Source organism: Populus trichocarpa, chromosome 8 (genome assembly GCF_000002775.5).
Source record: "Populus trichocarpa isolate Nisqually-1 chromosome 8, P.trichocarpa_v4.1, whole genome shotgun sequence".
In the NCBI taxonomy this organism is placed as follows: Eukaryota; Viridiplantae; Streptophyta; class Magnoliopsida; order Malpighiales; family Salicaceae; genus Populus; species Populus trichocarpa.
In genome coordinates, this window is record NC_037292.2 from 4326528 (window position 1) to 4345488 (window position 18961).

Consider the following 18961-nt stretch of genomic DNA (forward strand, 5'->3'; position numbering starts at 1 on the left):
TATACCGGACAAGGCTGGAATCACAAGAAAGAGGAGCACAATTTTTCCTTTAATTTTTCAAAATAACAATTCTAATCCCCAATGGTTCTAGTAGTTCAAAATTTCCTTTGTTTGTAGAAACTTGCTTCTCACATTTTTGCAAAACTATCTCTAACCATGGAAGTAAAGCGCTTTGCACGGGGGTGGGTTCTAACATGAATCGAACGAAATTTACTTGAAGGAAAAAGAGGATGGCAGAAGGGGAAAATGATTTCCGGCACGTCATCCACGCATGACGCTCTCATGCAATCAACTTGGTATGGCTTTATGTCAAGTCCAAAGGTGGTCACCGGAAGTGAAGCGAGGTCCCGGTTTTAATTCTTCCTGGCACCGTCACATTTTACTACACCTGACACGAGAGCGGCATGATTTTTTTTTTTAATTTAATGTGGGTGTCCGGGCCAGCTTGCGCGTACCTCGACTAATCTCACGGACCCTGAAATTAACGATCATATAAGCCTTTAGTGGCCATCATATGAGCAACCACATGGCTCGAACCTGAGATCACAGAGGAAGCAAACCTCTTAGTCCCAAACTCTTACCACTGGGCCACCACCTAGATGGTTATTGTGGGCATAAAAAGATACCAATAAATAATCGATACTCGTCTTTAATAAACATACATAATATACACGACGTAGCTAAACATTTATTCTCAATTATACGGCACTCCGTATATTGCTGGAGTAGACCTTAACATTTCTTCAACAGCTTAAAACAATTCAAGCAAAAAACCCCATCAGGAAAAAAAAAAAAAAAAAAGAGAGTCCATCCAACCAATCAAACCTCCAATTTATCAATCTAGTATCAAATAAAAACGTACCTGCAAATACAGTATACACGAAAGACATTGCATGCTCTGAGAGTACCAGATAATCCACTATACGAATTCTGGGCAGATCTTCTTCTTCTGTTTTTTTCTCCCTGAGAATCCATGCCAGTTAAAACGAACCCAATCGTCCTTTCCTTTTCCCGATCATGAACTCAATCGCCATTAAGATTTAAGAATAGAAAAATCTGAGGACATAATCTATATTAATTAATATTCACCTATAATCATGCCCACATGCGCCTGCAAGCCAAAAGCGAAAACAAGAGGGGTCGGGTCATGGACTCACGGGCGAGGTCCGAATCTGATGACAATAAAAAAAATCCCAGAAAGAATTTTAACTTTTTTAGTAACCAAAACGCACATCATAACACGTCTTGTCGTTGTTAAGCAGGATTTTTTTTTTAATCTGTCCTTTTCTCGTTTCTTGAACAAGAGAGATCTCCTGCTTCTTGTCTAAGTATTCACATTCCATTTCTTTTCATTCTTACTAGTCCATCTAGCTCGCAGTGACACACCTCCCTTCCTCTCCTCTAGATCTCTCTTTCTGTTCTTTTGATTCTGAAAAATATTCCAGGGTTTAATCGCTGCTCTAGACCTTGCAGCGATTTGAATCCCCAACTTTGCTGACTCTCAAGTCGACGGTTCAAGTTCAATCACAGACCTGATTAGCTGATTTTGAGCCGTCGATCTAATCAGCAACCATGGCGGCAGCTAACGCCCCGATCACCATGAAAGAAGTCTTAACTGTAACTACTCTTTCACCTGCTTCTGTCTATCCGCTCATTTTTCATTTCTTTCTGAATTTAAGCTCAGTTTAGATAAGTAATTGTGCATCAAACTGAAGTATGCATGCTTGTGATTAAAGTAACAGAGTGATCAATCATCTGTTGCTGCATTTTGGATCTAGAATGTGCTGATTTGTAATTTAGCTTGACTTGACATTTGAAAAGTAAGCCGGTGTTTCTAAAGATCTGATACTTTATTTCCATGTTTAGATCTATTGATTATATTATTATGGAGCTTGTTAGTGCTTAGTTGCTGTAATTATTTGAATTTTGTGTGATATGGAGGAACTGAGCTGGTGAATTTTGTGTGATCTGTTGTTTTTGCAGTTACCGTCTATCGGTATTAGCCCTCAATTTATTACGTTTACGAATGTAACGATGGAATCGGACAAGTATATATGTGTACGTGAAACAGCTCCGCAAAATAGTGTTGTAATTATTGACATGCACATGCCAATGCAACCGCTGAGACGGCCTATCACTGCAGATTCTGCACTCATGAATCCAAATTCTAGAATCCTTGCTTTGAAAGGTAGTGAATCATCTGGCTCTTCTATCTGTCGATAATGAATCATGCACATATCTGTTACTGTGATTGAATATTGGTATACATAACATTTTGTATTTTATTTAAATGCATGATTTTCTTTTTCTGGTAGTTTGTGGATAATCGCTTTATAGCAGTGCTTGAGAGCAGATGGCCCAAGTCCTTCTCCTTTCCAAAGTTTGTTTTTATTCCTTGGAAATGCATGTTATCTACTCTAAAGAACTCAACCAAGAGGTCTATACTGTCTTTTAAATTTTGTTCTCCATTCTCTAGATGTGCCAGACTGACCGCCAACTCATTTATCACATTTTTCCCCTCCGAAAACTAGGCAACAACTGGTGGAGTGCGCATTACTTACTATGTGTCTTCACTCTTATACTGCTTACCATTTCTTTTCACGTTGATTTTTCTTTAATCATACCAGAAACTGTGTTTATCATCAATTAACATCAGGTTAACATCAGGTTGAAACTATGTTGCATTTACATAGTTCTTGATTATACGAAATCTTCTATATCAATTGTAAAATTGTTTTCTTCATCTTTTCCGGTACTAAACTCTGTGACTGGCTAAAAATCATTGCCACATTAGGAACTAATGAAATTGATGCTTGACTCACCAAACATCATCCCGTCGAAGATTAAAAGCAAACAGGATATGTATGTATCTTTTAACAGTTCATTTTTTTATCCAACTTTATTCTGCAACCAAGCATATGGTATTTTAATGTAAACAGGGTACTATGACATGGAGTTCATTCATTGTTTTGATTGCCATCCTAGCTACAATGATAATGCGTTGATGGTGAATTTTAATCTGATTTGATCAATCAGACCTGGATGTCATATGCAGATTTCTTTGGTTCCTGTCTGTCTAGGAATTGTTTATTAAGCAACATGGAGAAGTTTTGATTGCTTTTAAATCATATTTTTTTCTTTTAATTGTTTGTATCACCCCCCTCCCCGCCCTTGTGCTACAATTTGAATATGGTTGCATGGGCTTTTATCTAGATTTGTTCCTTTTGCTGATGAATTGTGGGATTCTTTTAAAGCCCAACTTCCAGGAACTACTCAGGATCACTTGCAAATATTTAACATTGAGATGAAAGCAAAAATGAAGTCATACCAGATGCCTGAGCAGGTATTAGCTTTTCTAATCTTTCTCAGAACATCCCGTGACTTGCTATTTGATGGTTGGTATTATTTCCCACTGGTGCTGTAGTGATTTTGGTTATTTGAACTGTCTCTTTGCTTTATGCCTAGATTGTCTTTTGGAAGTGGATAACCCCAAAGATGCTGGGCCTGGTCACACAGACCTCTGTTTATCATTGGTCAATTGAAGGTCAGGATCCTTTTGCAGTGCTAGCCTTGTGGCATATCTTGCACTTCTTCTTCGATGGCTTTTTTAACTCTTACTTCCTTGGATGCTTTCTAATTCATGTTGTTATTCTGGCCAATATTATTTTCAAATTGTTCTCTTATATGAATGCAATTGCCTTGTTCTATTTAGGTGATTCTGAACCAGTGAAGATGTTTGAAAGAACAGCTAATTTGCAAAGCAATCAGATTATAAACTATAAATGTGACCCTTCTGAGAAATGGTTGGTTTTGATTGGAATTGCTCCTGGTTCACCTGAGGTATGATGCTGTCTATTTTAATTTAATTTTTTTTTTACCTGTTAAATCATGATCTCCTTTTCTTAAAGAAGATATCTCTTTCCATTTTCTTAGGGAGAAGTTTAGAGCTTCCATGATTAGGAAGAACTTTTTTTATGTTAAACAAAGGTGGCTGTAGTACTTCTATTTTGGATCTTCAGGACAGCAGGGGCTTCTGATGTGGAGCTCGTTTAATATCAAACTAGGTGGGGTTGGGCTAGCCAACATAGTGACCAGTCCTCTGGCTGGGGTGTTTGTGGTCTTGGTATCCAGGCTGCTACACTGAGCTGGTGTGAATTAGGGAAGAACTCTTTCTGACTGTTTTTTAGCTGTCTTGTTTCATCATTTCAAGTGCTTAATTCCCTCTGCCATTTTGCCTCACAGTGGTTATGTTGCTTGTTTATATTTTTCAACAGTCTTAACTCCTAGTCTGTTAGGGACAGCCTTTATATAGTTTTAGCGCATGAGGTTTATTTCTTTAAGAATGTTTTTATCAACCTGATGGTGCTAATGGTTTTGATTTCAAAAATCTTTACAGAGGCAACAATTGGTTAAAGGGAACATGCAACTTTTCTCTGTGGATCAACAACGTAGCCAAGCTCTTGAAGCACATGCTGCATCATTTGCGCAATTTAAGGTATGGGTGTCTCTGAATATAATCCTCAATTTTTTTTTGTGTTGCATTTATTGCCTTTTCATGACAGTCCTTTCTTCTATGTATGGTATTGAGCAGGTTCCAGGAAATGAGAACCCTTCCACTCTCATTTCTTTTGCCACAAAATCTTTCAATGCTGGACAGGTTACATCGAAGTTGCATGTTATTGAGCTTGGTGCCCAGCCAGGTTGGTTTTCTTCTCTGGTTCACTACTGCCATGTCTGTGGTTTCTCTATTTTCTTTTATCTATCTTTCTTTTGTTCCTCTTTGTGTAGTTTTTGAGCAACATGTTTAGAATCTGCATGACTTGTCTTTGTGTTCATGATCAGTTATCTTGAAATGACTCCCCCCTATTACCTTACCTTGCATCTCTGAGTTCTGAATCATTGATTCCTGGTTTTAAAATTTGCAAACCTGTTACAGGGAAGCCATCATTTACAAAGAAACAGGCAGATCTGTTCTTTCCTCCTGATTTTGTCGATGACTTTCCTGTGGCAATGCAGGTATCTGCTATACCTCTTTTTTCAAAATTCCCTTTATTGATTAGCAGTTCCTTGATATGTCATAATCTGTTAAATGTCAGATATCCCACAAATACAGTTTGATTTATGTGATCACAAAGCTTGGGCTACTATTTGTTTACGATTTGGAGACAGCTACTGCTGTGTACAGAAACAGAATTAGTCCAGATCCAATATTTTTGACAGCCGAGGCTTCAGTGGTGGGGGGGTTTTATGCCATTAATAGGCGAGGCCAGGTGTTACTTGCTACTGTAAACGAGGCTATGATTGTGCCATTTGTTAGTGGCCAGGTTTGCTCATATGCTTCTTTTCATTCTTTGTAATACTCAACAAAATGGTCTTTGGTTTTGGGTTAACTTGATTGTCTTTGTTATAGTTGAACAATCTGGAGCTTGCTGTCAATCTTGCCAAAAGAGGAAACCTTCCTGGTGCTGAGAATCTGGCAAGTCATAAGTTTCTCTTCATGCTTTTTTGTTTTTGCCAAAATTTACTTTGTGCTTCTCATTTGACAAGAACTCTGTTGCTTGTTATCTTGAGGATCTTAGGTTGTCCAGCGTTTCCAAGAACTGTTTGCTCAAACAAAGTATAAAGAAGCCGCTGAGCTTGCTGCTGAGTCTCCACAAGGAATTCTCCGAACTCCTGACACAGTTGCCAAGTTTCAGGTTTTCCCCTTGTTTTAATTTAATGCTAATGTTTTTTCTTCATGAATTTTACTCTCCATTCAAAGACTTAGATGAAATTAACCATAGCAAGTTGTTTCCATCCATTTTAAATGTGCAGAGTGTACCTGTGCAACCTGGGCAAACTCCTCCCTTATTACAATATTTTGGGACCCTTTTAACAAGAGGAAAGCTCAATGCATTTGAGTCGTTGGAATTGTCCCGCCTTGTGGTCAATCAGAACAAAAAGAACCTTTTGGAGAACTGGCTGGCAGAGGACAAATTGGAGTGCACCGAGGAACTGGGAGACCTTGTGAAGGTTTGGTTTGCAATAGATTTTTGGATCCTTAATTGTTGAACTTCTGATAGGATGCCTCAGTTTTTATTCAGAAAGTTCTCACTTGTTTTTGATGATCTCTTGTTATTGATCATGTTGCTTTTGTAGACTGTGGATAATGATCTTGCGCTGAAAATATATATTAAAGCCAGGGCAACTCCTAAAGTTGTTGCTGCTTTTGCTGAGAGAAGGGAGTTTGACAAAATCTTGATTTACTCAAAGCAGGTAAAGGACATCTTTTTTCCCCTTGCATAGCATAATTATATGTTATATTGATAAGAAGTTTCCTATTGTTTCTGTTATAACTTCCTTTTCAGATCGCCTCCTTTCTTTCTGTTCTTATTGTACTGGTTTTGATCAGTTACGGGGTCTGATGCTTTTTGTGTTCTCATTTGTTGCTTTAGGTTGGGTATTCTCCTGACTATTTGTTCCTTCTGCAAGCAATGCTCCGTTCAGATCCACAGGTATCGTGTCCCAGTGAGTTTGATTTGTATTTGTTTGGTTCCAGACATAAATGTTTTCTGTATGTGCTGGCCCTTCAATTTATTCATTGCATTATAATTTTTTTACGGGATTGTTTTAAATAAACTAAAGGTTCATCTTGATTGTGGACTGTAGGGAGCAGTTAACTTTGCTTTGATGATGTCCCAAATGGAAGGTGGCTGTCCAGTTGACTACAACACAATTACTGATCTGTTTCTTCAGGTTTGTTCTTGATTTTCACTTTGGTTGATATTCTGATTTTTAGAAAATGAAGATCATTGAAAGTCCTTTTTGATTGTCTCAAAGTTTATCGTACTGGCATTCTGTGCGAATAAATTCATTAGATTCCTTGTAACTCTAATGGATTTGTCCTTGCTTTTCTTAGAGAAACTTGATCCGCGAGGCAACAGCCTTTCTGTTGGATGTTTTGAAGCCAAATTTACCAGAACACGGTTACCTCCAAACAAAGGTTATTGATTGATTTAGTTTTACAAGAGCAATTTGATTTATTTTTCTATATGTTCACCCATGTTTGGCTTTGAAACCTTTTTTGTTTTTTGATCAGGTTCTGGAGATAAATCTGGTAACATTTCCTAATGTAGCTGATGCTATTCTAGCCAATGGAATGTTTAGCCACTACGATCGTCCTCGAATTGCACAACTCTGTGAAAAAGCTGGTCTCTACATCCGAGCCCTGCAAGTAATTGGCTTCTCTTTTTTCCATATTCCATGCATAACTATTGCTGTTCCCTTGAGTGAAAATTTTACCTCCTCTGCAGCATTATACAGAGTTGCCTGATATTAAACGTGTGATTGTGAATACACATGCAATAGAGCCACAGGTGTGTTCTGTCAAGTTCTTACATGTTATTCCAGGATTGGAAATGGCAAGCTTCTTATGAAAATGTGCTGTTCTTTGCAGGCTCTTGTTGAGTTTTTTGGAACTCTTTCACGAGAATGGGCTTTGGAATGCATGAAGGATCTTTTACTGGTCAATCTAAGAGGCAACCTTCAGATAATTGTTCAGGTACATCATGTTTCTTTCGAGTTGCATGTCAAGAGCTTTCACATATTATGATGCCAACTATGTGCATCTGTGCAGGCTGCCAAGGAATATTGTGAGCAGTTGGGTGTTGATGCATGCGTTAAACTTTTTGAGCAATTCAAGTCATATGAAGGGCTGTACTTTTTCTTGGGGTCATATCTGAGTTCCAGGTGTTATGTCTAGTGATTCAGAATCCCCCCCCCCCCCTCCATGTTAACTTGGTTGTTTAAATTTTTGATTTCCGTTTTTCCTGTGAATAATGGGGCAGTGAGAATCCTGATATACATTTTAAGTACATCGAGGCTGCTGCTAGAACAGGACAAATAAAGGAGGTTGAGCGTGTTACTAGAGAATCGAATTTTTATGATCCTGAAAAGACAAAGAACTTTCTAATGGAAGCCAAACTTCCAGATGCAAGGCCTTTGATTAATGTTTGTGACCGGTTTGGCTTTGTTGCTGATCTCACTCACTACCTCTACTCAAACAACATGCTACGCTATATAGAAGGTTATGTTCAAAAGGTATGTGTATTTTGCCTGCCATGTTGACTGTTCAAAATCATTGTCTATCTTATGAATTTGCTCAATTTTAGGTGTTTGGAAATTTGCATGTTTTCTCTTGACAGGTGAACCCAGGGAATGCACCTTTAGTTGTGGGGCAGCTGTTAGATGATGAATGCCCTGAAGACTTTATCAAGGGTCTTATTCTTTCTGTCCGTTCTTTGCTTCCAGTTGAGCCCCTTGTGGAGGAATGTGAGAAGAGGTAGCTCCCTGTCTACCCCTGACACTTGGTCATTGTTCCTTTTTATTTATTGTTCTAATTCTTTGCTTGTGGTTTCAGAAATCGACTTCGTTTGCTTACTCAATTCTTGGAACATCTTGTGAGTGAGGGAAGCCAAGATGTACATGTTCATAATGCTCTTGGTAAAATCATTATTGATAGCAATAACAACCCAGAACACTTCCTTACCACCAACCCTTACTATGATTCACGGGTTGTGGGCAAGTATTGTGAGAAACGTGATCCCACCCTGGCTGTTGTGGCATACCGGAGAGGACAATGCGATGATGAACTCATCAATGTCACAAATAAGAACTCTTTGTTCAAGTTGCAAGCAAGGTTGGTTGAGCTCAACTTTTTTTCTTTTTTGGTGTGTTTTTTTAATGGGAATATCTCATTCTCAGAGGCTCATGCTCATATACTTGTAATATGGTTTCAGATATGTGGTTGAAAGGATGGACGGTGATCTTTGGGAGAAGGTTCTTAATCCTGAAAATGAATACCGAAGACAGCTTATTGATCAAGTTGTATCTACTGCTTTGCCAGAAAGCAAGAGCCCAGAACAAGTTTCTGCTGCTGTTAAAGCTTTCATGACAGCTGATCTGCCCCATGAATTGATTGAGCTTCTTGAAAAGATTGTTCTCCAAAACTCTGCTTTCAGTGGAAATTTCAATCTTCAAAACTTACTTATCTTGACAGCAATTAAGGCAGATCCTTCAAGGGTCATGGATTATATTAATAGATTAGATAACTTTGATGGACCTGCTGTTGGGGAAGTGGCAGTTGAAGCTCAGTTATATGAGGAAGCATTTGCAATTTTCAAGAAGTTCAACTTGAATGTTCAGGCTGTTGATGTCTTATTGGATAACATCCAAAGCATTGACCGTGCTGTGGAGTTTGCATTCCGTGTTGAAGAAGATGCTGTTTGGAGCCAGGTGGCGAAGGCCCAACTCAGAGAGGGGCTCTTGAGTGATGCAATTGAGTCATTTATCCGTGCAGATGATGCTACTCAATTCCTGGAAGTCATTCGTGCTGCTGAGGATGCAAATGTATATCATGACTTGGTGAAGTACCTTCTCATGGTTAGGCAGAAGGCAAAAGAGCCGAAGGTGGACAGTGAGCTTATTTTTGCATATGCGAAGACTGATAAGTTGACTGACATTGAGGAGTTCATTCTCATGCCTAATGTGGCTAATCTCCAAAATGTTGGTGATCGCTTATATAACGAAACTCTATATGAGGCTGCAAGAATAATATTCCAATTTATAGCAAACTGGGCCAAATTGGCAATCACATTAGTGAAGTTGAAACAGTTCCAAAGTGCTGTTGATGCAGCTCGGAAAGCCAACAGTGCGAAGACATGGAAGGAAGTTTGCTTTGCTTGTGTTGATGCCGAGGAGTTCCGTTTGGCTCAGATATGTGGTCTTAACATCATTATACAGGTATTTTTTTTTATCAGCATTCTGTTGCGAATGAAATGATATCTGAGTCTATTTCTAGTTGTGTGGATCTATTAAAGTCAAACTTTGAGATAATTTCTTTGTTCCTGATAAACTTTTCAAATTAAATTTTAAACCCGCATCAAGATCCTAGTTGTCCTTACATTTATACATTTTAATAATAAGTTCTCTTTGGCATGGAAATGCATGATGTCCAGTACTTTTCTTTTATAATGAATTTAGCTTTTTCTTTCTTTCAAATTTTGCATTGGTACTGATATGTGCCTGTCTTGTTTATCTCAAATTAACAAGTTGATTTGTCCTATTTGTTCAATTCATTTCTCAATTTTGTTGTGGGTTTGGAATTTGTAGGTGGATGATTTGGAGGAGGTCAGTGAATATTACCAGAACAGAGGATACTTCAATGAATTGATCTCTCTCATGGAGAGTGGTTTAGGTTTAGAACGTGCACATATGGGCATTTTCACAGAGTTGGGAGTGCTGTATGCTAGATATCGTCCTGAGAAGCTTATGGAGCACATTAAATTATTCTCAACTCGTCTCAATATTCCCAAGCTTATACGAGCATGTGATGAACAGCAACATTGGAAGGAACTTACCTATCTGTACATTCAATATGATGAATTTGATAATGCTGCAACTACCATTATGAACCATTCTCCTGAGGCCTGGGATCACATGCAATTCAAAGATGTTGCTGTCAAAGTTGCTAACGTGGAGCTATATTATAAGGCTGTGCATTTCTACTTGCAAGAACATCCTGATCTTATCAATGATCTTCTCAATGTGCTGGCACTCCGTGTGGACCATACTCGTGTTGTTGACATAATGCGAAAGGTTTTTACGTGTGCTATGACATGTTATTTTAAGAAGCAGCAAATCATGAATCTCTTCTGATGGCTCTAACACTATTAATAAGTGATATATATTTTTTTATGGTTTTTAGGCAGGTCATTTGCTTCTTGTGAAGCCATATATGATTGCAGTTCAGAGCAACAATGTGTCTGCTGTGAATGAGGCTTTGAATCAAATTTACATGGAGGAGGAAGACTATGAAAGATTGCGTGAATCCATTGATTTGCACGATAACTTTGATCAGATAGGCCTTGCACAGAAGGTGAGGTGCATTGATATTATTGTTTTTCATTATTGGTTTAAACTGTCTTTGTAATCCATTTTGGTACTAATTTGCCCAGGTTGAGAAACATGAGCTTCTTGAAATGAGACGTGTGGCTGCATACATTTACAAGAAGGCTGGAAGATGGAAGCAATCCATTGCATTGTCAAAGAAAGATAACCTATACAAAGATGCCATGGAGACAGCATCACAGTCTGGTGATCGTGAACTTGCAGAGGAGTTGCTGGTTTATTTCATCGAAAAGGTATCAACTGCTGTGTTAGACTATACCTTTTTCGCAATGCATAAATGATATGGCATCTTTGTAGATGTGGCTGACTGACCATTTTTAGGAAGTCCATTTTTTCCTTCCACAAAAATTAGGGTGAGTTTGCTTGGTTGCACTGAGGGGTGTTATGTTACCTTTTCTTGGTGCGACACTTCACGCGAAATGATTCCACCTCTTGAACATCCCAAGTTTGAGGGTTCTGATTTATGGGAAGGACAAGACTTCTTAGGATTTCAAAAATCGATTATTTTTATGTTGTCTCCTGTTCTTACACCCCTATATTTGCCATGTCATTTGGGCACTCTTAAATATTTTTTTCTGAGTCATTGACTGCTTTTATTTGTGATTGTGTAGGGCAAGAAGGAATGCTTTGCATCATGCCTCTTTGTTTGTTATGATTTAATTCGGCCAGACATTGCCCTTGAGCTTGCCTGGATGAATAATATGATCGACTTTGCCTTCCCATACCTTTTGCAGGTGATTTCTTTAGCTGCTGGGTCTCTAATCTCTAGCATGTGTTTGTTTGCATCCTATGAGCAAGCCAACCTTTTTCTGCTACTTGGCCATCATACCTGGAAGTTAGAAGTTTATGCATGATGATTCACTTGTCTTTATTTCTTTTCTTGCAGTTTGTTCGTGAATACACGGGCAAAGTTGATGAACTTGTGAAGGACAAAATTAATGCACAGAATGAAGTCAAGACCAAAGAGCAGGAAGAGAAGGATGTCATTGCTCAGCAGGTAATTATTTTGCATCCTATTGCTGTCAAAGGGATATGGTCTCAGAGGTGGCACATTTAGTGTTACAAAAAACATCTTTGAATTGGGTTTATCTGGAAGAGTTGGTCTTCCTTAAACGTTGAGTTTTATGTCCTACTTAGATGGGTTTTCTCATGGTTTTTTATTGTTAAATATTACATTGATCGATTCATGTGATTTGTTGCAGAACATGTATGCTCAGTTACTTCCTCTTGCTTTGCCCGCGCCGCCAATGCCTGGTATGGGTGGACCAACAATGGGAGGAGGTTTTGCTCCACCACCACCCATGGGTGGAATGGGGATGCCTCCAATGCCACCTTTTGGCATGCCACCAATGGGCAGCTATTGATACGCAAACCACCATTTTTTTTGTAGAATTAGCTGGAAATTCCCAGTTGCTTCAAGAAAAGAAGTATACTAGTTGTTCGGGCATTTGATATGATGGTTTTTTCTGGACTTTGGTGCCTTCATTCTTTCTTTTAGCGTTTGTTTTGATGGGATGGAGGTGTACTTGAAATCATGAAGTTGCCAATTTTCCTTGGTCTTAGGTGTGTGGATAAGTGTTGTAATATTCTTTTGGTTGGAGTCATTTTTTGGCTGCTGGTAGAGAAGCAAGCTGAGGATTTCCTGTATCTATATTATTTTTTCCCTTGCGGTCTAGAAGCTAGCCCGAGTATAGTGCGAATTGTTTCATACAAATCATAAAACCACCTACGTAGGTAATTTGTAATGGTTTTTTGTTTAATTCCACCTTTCTTCTTGTACTTAGAGCCTGTTTGGCTAAGTGTTTGCGGTAGTGTTTTTATTTAACAGTACCAACATATCGTTTGGTTACAAAATGAGCTGCTATTTTCATGCATGGATCCCACCTTTATTTGCGTTCAAAACTCAATTTTGCTGAAGCAGAAATTAGATGCTTTTTGTTTCTTGTTCATGCAACTGTGTTTATAAACACAGTATAAAATTGTTCCCATCTTCCTTCCTTGACCAGTGCTTCGAGTATGGGTGGATTTTGTCCAAATGAGAAAACCATGAGGGCTGTTCTTACCTGGGTGTGCCGCTACTGGAGGCGTCGAGGGAGACAACTGGGCTGGCCTGCTGAAACCATTTTCCTTCTGTTCAACCACAAGGGCTGTTTCTAACAGTTTTCCTTTTGTTCTTCCCCTAGTCTTTGTAATTGTTGATGCACTTGAAGATGATGATGACGGTGATGGAAGGCTAGCCTATTGAAACCATTTTATTCTCTTTTGTTTTTTCTTTGTTCTTCCCCTAGTCTCTTAGGTGCTCTCCTTGTCTGCGTGGAGAGTAATTCACTCTCCATTGTTGTGAATAGTGGAGAGTGAATTCATTCTCTGCAAAAAAAAAAAAAAAAAAGTAAAAATATTTAATATTTAATTGTATTTTATTCAAAAAAATTAGTGTTTAATATTATTTAATAATACTACATAAATTAGAAGAAGATCACATGATGACGTGATATTTGCAGAATTTGATCATAATTTCAATTTTGTTTCTAATGATGTTTTACCTGATTTTGTTGCATGCTCAAAAAACCATGAAAACTGTAGTCCTTGTCCGATGAATTTCGTACGTGATGGTATTGTAAATAGTTTAATGAAACAATAAAAAATATTTTATATAAAGTATTATTTATTTCATGACATAATAGCAATAGTTAAACCGACAATATTTAAATTAAAAACCATCAATATTAATATATATCTTTTTTAGTTATTTTATAACTTCAATTTAAAAAGCATTCTTAACCAAGCACATTAAATTACTTTTTATTCAACCTCAATTTCAATCACAGTTTTAACCAAAACATATATTTTTTCAAACCAACCTCAACTATACTTTTTATAAAACAGTTTTTTTATAAACTACAATCACAACATCTACCACAATACCAAACACACTCTTAAACTGTTTTCCATTAAATTTTGGTGCTTGTTTTTTTTTGCGACCACGTATTCTTTACATTACCTGTTTGTAAAGGTTTATCCGTTTGAATCTTGAAATCCAGATTAACGATGTTTTTATATACGTCGGCCTGTCCCATCTTTTCTTTTGGGTCTGTTTGGGAATCGGGTCTCTTTGAAAATGTGATGTAAATTGTATTTTTTAAAAAATTTGGTTTTTTATTAAAAGTTATTTTTTAAATATTTTTAAATTGTTTAGATATATTAATATTAAAAATAATTTTTTAAAAAAATAATAAAATACTATTTTAATATATTTTTTAAATAGAAAACACTTTAAACCAAACGATTACAACTTACAATTCCGAACACACTTTTCATTCCATGACTCGTCCGACAATTCTTAGTAATCCTACTATTTGTTTCGCTACGATTGCAAATTTCTGAACCAACCGTTAAAACGTTGGCGTGAGCTTCAGTTAAAACAGACCCGCTTGAGGCTCTTCCTGCTGGCTGGTGATTTTTGTAACATCAGATGGTACTATTTGTTTTTCTCGCTCAATGCTTTCTCAAGTCGTACCAGGGATCAGGTGGTGGCAGTCTTAAGTACTGCTGTTCTGAATAACTCGAGCTTGGGCTGTACACACGCACGTGATCACTACCTGTGGATGCGTGTGGGTATTGTGAATGCAATTTGTCAATTTTTTTTATATATAGAAAAGAAGAAGAAGAAGAAGAAAAGTTCGAGTCTTGTGATTGCTCATATGATGGCCACTAGAGATTTACATGATCATTAATTTCAGGGCCCGTGGGATTAGTCGAGGTACGCGCAAGCTAACCCGGACACCCACGTTAAACTAAAAAAAAAAAAGAGGAGAGATGATGCATGCAGATATTGTTAATCATTGGCAGGGATATCGATAGATCCTAGGGTGTTTTCTACTATGATAATTGATAAACAAGTTGTGTGATTGCTTTTGTTGTGTTGAGCATATTATTGGTCTAATAGCTTTTCTTAGTTAATAAAGGAGTTTGGATATGAATGATTTATTTAAAATATATTAAAAAAATATATAGTTTTAAGATATGAAAATTATCTGATTACTAAAAACCTAAAATAATAAATAGATAAAAAATTTCAACTCTTTCAAAGATAAGATTGTAATGAAGAGGTAAAATTATTTGTTTTAAATTGAATACAAAATCCCACTTTTGTAGAATATATATATTTTTAGTTTTTTATTTTTTTTCATTTCCTTCCTACTAAATGACTGATTCATCAAGAAAAAAAGAAAAGGAGTGACGGCAAGCATGAAGTGTACGAGAACATCCGCATACGTGTATTTGAATTAAATAGAGATCATAAAAAAAAAAGTGATGTAGGGGAATATCTTTCTAATAAGTCCACATTAATTCTTTATGTTTGTTCAGCTTATATATATTTTGACTAATTTTATAAACTCTGAAATTAATTACCATCCATATTTATTCTTTAATCAATAGTTGATTAAAAAATAAATAGCAATACAGTCTTTATTTTGACTGACCACTGTATTCTCTTAAATTTTAAATATTTTTTTTAATTAAAATATTTTTTTTATGTTTTCATGTCGACGTGGTAATATTAAAAATAATTTTAAAAAAATAAAAAATTTTATTTTAATATATTTTTAAATAAAAAATACTTTAACCCACTGTTATTACTTCAATTTCAAACACACCCTGGTCTAAACGACTGAGGTGGGTGGTAGAGTAATGACAACTGTTGATTTCTTTTGCAGTTTGGAGAAAGTGACACTGTTGGATGTATTTGTTTCAAACAACAACACTATCATTGCCAGTTTCGGTAAAAAAAGAGAGAGAAGTACAGGAAAATATTCTGATCTCGAGCAAAAAATGTTCAACACATTCTTGCAAATTGCTCTTCCCTGCTCTCTTCAAAACAGTAACTTTTACATGGAGTATATATATTTTACATGCAGAAAACCCCCTTCCGATCAAAACACACTTTACTGGACTTTGGCGAGAGTTTTGGGAGGTTCCATCACCGGAATGCATGCCGTGATAATGAACACCGTGTAGATAGTTACATGGTCGCAGGCGCCGTACCAATTGGTGGGTTTCAAATGACCCGTTGATACTTTTCTTTCTGCTACCATGAAAATGCTTTAAATGAAATTACATTACCGAGGTAATATTGAGTTTTTCATGAATCTCAGAAATGAGATTGAAATTCACACACAATTCTCTTTAATTACTGGCAGAATGGACGGAAATGAACAGAGGCCGGAAATTTAAATTACATTGAAGTTGTGGGGGGTGATTGGGATGAAATCGAGACTCGGCCAAATTAAAATTCAGCCAAGATATATGGTCACAAGAAATTGAGGTAATTTTTTTAAGAAAATAAAAACATAAAACAACTTATTTTTTTAAAAAAATCACAGGTTTCTTCCTATGATGTGAGTATCATGATATAAAAATATTTTTTAATTAAAAATATATTAAAGTAATATTTCTTATATTTTTAATATTATAATATAAAAATCATTAAAAACATCTAAAAATATATCATGAAAATTCTCTTCATTGCACTGGCTGCATTAATCAATGAGCCGCCAAGTTAACCTTCCGAATCGGGCAATTCTTATAACAATGATGATAGTGTCGTGTCAGCATAATAGAGGTGCAGTTTGCCACACTTCCTGGGTGGAGTTTACAGATTTTAATAAGCGGGAATTGGACGGTGGATTACACGCTTTGTAAAAGAAAGTGGTGGTAGCAAATCAGCTAATCTCCTTGGGTTGGTTACAAGGTCATCCACTCTTCTTCGCACAAGCACAGCTGCTGGACTCACTGAAATCACGAAACTCTCTGTGTCTATTACTGAATGATACAAGGTCGGGACGTAAAACGGAGGAGACGATGTCAATTTCTCTAAATTCTGCTGTTGGCTTCAACTCAACGGTAATCTCCTTTCTGCTATTTGGCTCCTCAAGATTTGCCGTCTTATTTACTGTTATCTCTTTTGGGGTTTCTTCATTAAGTTCTTGTACTAAAACTGTACTGCTGCTTTTATCTTTTCTCCTCAATGTTTTTGCTTTGACAGTACTTCTTGCTAATTGCCTAGGTTTCTTTGAGGTACTTGAAAAAATTAACACTCAGATTAGAGTTCTAAAAATAATTAATTTATTGATTTATTAATAGTTGAAGAATGATATTGCTAATTGGGCTGTCCTAATAACGATTGAACGGGAATCTTGGCCTCAAATTATAATTGATGTAGTAACTCATTGATTTATTCAGTTAATTCAATACCCATTTTCATCATTCTCTTGCAAAATGAAACACGATTTTCCAGTTGTCTGGCTAAAGATTCTATGAAGATCACAATTTTATGATATCAAAGTTAATTTTTTGGTTCGCACTATTAAGTCTCTTGTGACATTCATCTCTAATTCTCCATCCCTTCTTGGTCTACTTCCTATTAGTATTTCAGTAACCATTTAATTTATGGAGAATAATAGTGTGTTGGAAAAAAGTGTATAGTCAATGCTTAATGAAAAACTCCTTTTTTCTTCTTTTTCTTCCCTTTCTGCACGGAAACATGACCTGTCTGAAATTAATCTTCTGCAATGTTTCTCCTAGCACTTGAAATAAGGTGATTTTGCTCGTGAAAGTTCATTGAAGCTATTCGTAAAAAAAAGTAACAGGTAGTTGCTCCATTTGTGCTCATTTTTTCTGTCATCCCCCCACCCCCCCCACCCCGCCTACGTTCTAGTTAAATGAGCCTGGGATATAATTATCCTGATCCTGCAAGATTTGCAATTGCGAGTTCTTTTTTCTGCATCAGTGATGCTTGGTGCTTTTCTTTTAATTCTGTTTCATGTTGATCTTTGATAGTTCAAGGACCTTTATTTTTATCAGTTATAAGGGGAAAAAAGACATGGTTCTAATGGTTCAAGTTAACTTTTACTCTAATAAAACAAATTTATACTTTCTTTTATTTTTTGTTTTTATTTTCTTATTTCTTTCTTTTGCATACTTGCCATTCAGCAGCCTTAATATCTATGCACTGGATTATTTCAATTGATGCGGTTTAGACATTTTTGGTGACTGTTATTTCTCGAGATTATTTACCGAAGTTTTTCTCCGTTAAAAGCTGCAAACCAAATACCATCATGTGTCTAGACCAAAGGCCGCCTCCTTGGGTATGCTTGCTTCAAGGATACAAATAAATGGAAGAAGAAGAGGGTTATTTGTTTCAGCTGTGGATAATGATCGTCTTGTCACAGACACCGGCGTTAAGGGTCATGGAGGTGCTGAGAGCTCAATTTATGACAATCAGCTGTCAGCAGTGAATTCCCCAATTGAGGATTCTCCAGTAGGAAACAATGTTGGTGAGGAGTCAGGACCTCAAACCTCTGGAGCTTCCAATAGCTCAACAATTTCGGTGGATATGAAGTCTAGGCCAAAAAGGTCGCCTCTAACAGCAAGAGAGAGACTAAAGGCTGCGAGAGTTATCAGCCGTTACACAGAATCAAAGACATCAAAATCAGAGATGGGCAGGAAAGTATTGGATGCCCTGAGAGAGAGTGACAAGGGCAAGAAAAGATCTGGCCTTCCAGAAGCTCCTGAAAACTTGTTTGATGACAGCAAGCGAGGGTTGCCAAAGGAGGGATGGACCTTTCAATTTCCAGGGGGTTCAGAACTCTTTTTCATTGTCATTTCATTTGTTTTGATCAGCACAATAATGTTTGCAACGACTTATATTGTCTGGAAAGTTGGTGCAATCCATTTTGATGAGTATTAAGGTGGAATTTGGTGGGATTCCGCTATTTAGGTGAGCTACCTCTTCAGATACATCCATAGAAAGATCACAAACTATTTGGATTCAGGTATTTGCACAAGTTTCTTATATTTGTTAGTAATTTCATGTCATTTAGACAAGATACATGCATGAATGTACAAAGAATTGCTTGGCTGGCATTTATGTATCAAAGGAAAATGTATCAGGATGCCCTTTTGGTTGTCTTACTCTTACATGAATGACATAGTTTCAAATTTTATTTTATTA

At 36.9% G+C, this 18961-nt stretch overlaps 2 protein-coding genes across 4 annotated transcripts; both read left to right on the plus strand.

Moving 5' to 3' along the window:
* Window positions 1-1138: 1138 nt before the first annotated feature.
* On the plus strand, window positions 1139-12726 carry LOC7494511 (clathrin heavy chain 1). The gene is made up of 30 exons (XM_002311202.4): window positions 1139-1617; window positions 1984-2188; window positions 3255-3343; window positions 3466-3544; window positions 3713-3840; window positions 4397-4495; window positions 4592-4700; window positions 4937-5016; window positions 5097-5324; window positions 5411-5476; window positions 5580-5696; window positions 5815-6012; window positions 6139-6255; window positions 6435-6494; window positions 6649-6735; window positions 6899-6982; window positions 7079-7213; window positions 7293-7355; window positions 7436-7540; window positions 7616-7728; window positions 7827-8079; window positions 8184-8320; window positions 8399-8677; window positions 8778-9780; window positions 10150-10635; window positions 10745-10915; window positions 10995-11180; window positions 11559-11681; window positions 11834-11944; window positions 12150-12726. The coding sequence occupies exons 1-30, from the start codon at window positions 1573-1575 to the stop codon at window positions 12309-12311; spliced, it is 5118 nt and encodes a 1705-aa protein (XP_002311238.4). The 5' UTR covers window positions 1139-1572; the 3' UTR covers window positions 12312-12726.
* A 3736-nt stretch (window positions 12727-16462) lies between these two features.
* LOC127903920 (uncharacterized) lies at window positions 16463-18958 on the plus strand. Of its 3 annotated transcripts, XM_052455302.1 has the most exons (3): window positions 16463-16851; window positions 17533-17597; window positions 17941-18958. In XM_052455302.1, the coding sequence occupies exon 3, from the start codon at window positions 18098-18100 to the stop codon at window positions 18695-18697; it is 600 nt and encodes a 199-aa protein (XP_052311262.1). In that variant the 5' UTR covers window positions 16463-16851; window positions 17533-17597; window positions 17941-18097; the 3' UTR covers window positions 18698-18958. The 3 variants fall into 3 exon arrangements, with proteins under 3 accessions (XP_052311262.1, XP_052311261.1, XP_052311260.1); XM_052455301.1 differs by lacking the exon at window positions 17533-17597; XM_052455300.1 differs by lacking the exon at window positions 17533-17597 and having other exon boundaries at window positions 16464-16851; window positions 18047-18958.
* Window positions 18959-18961: the final 3 nt, after the last annotated feature.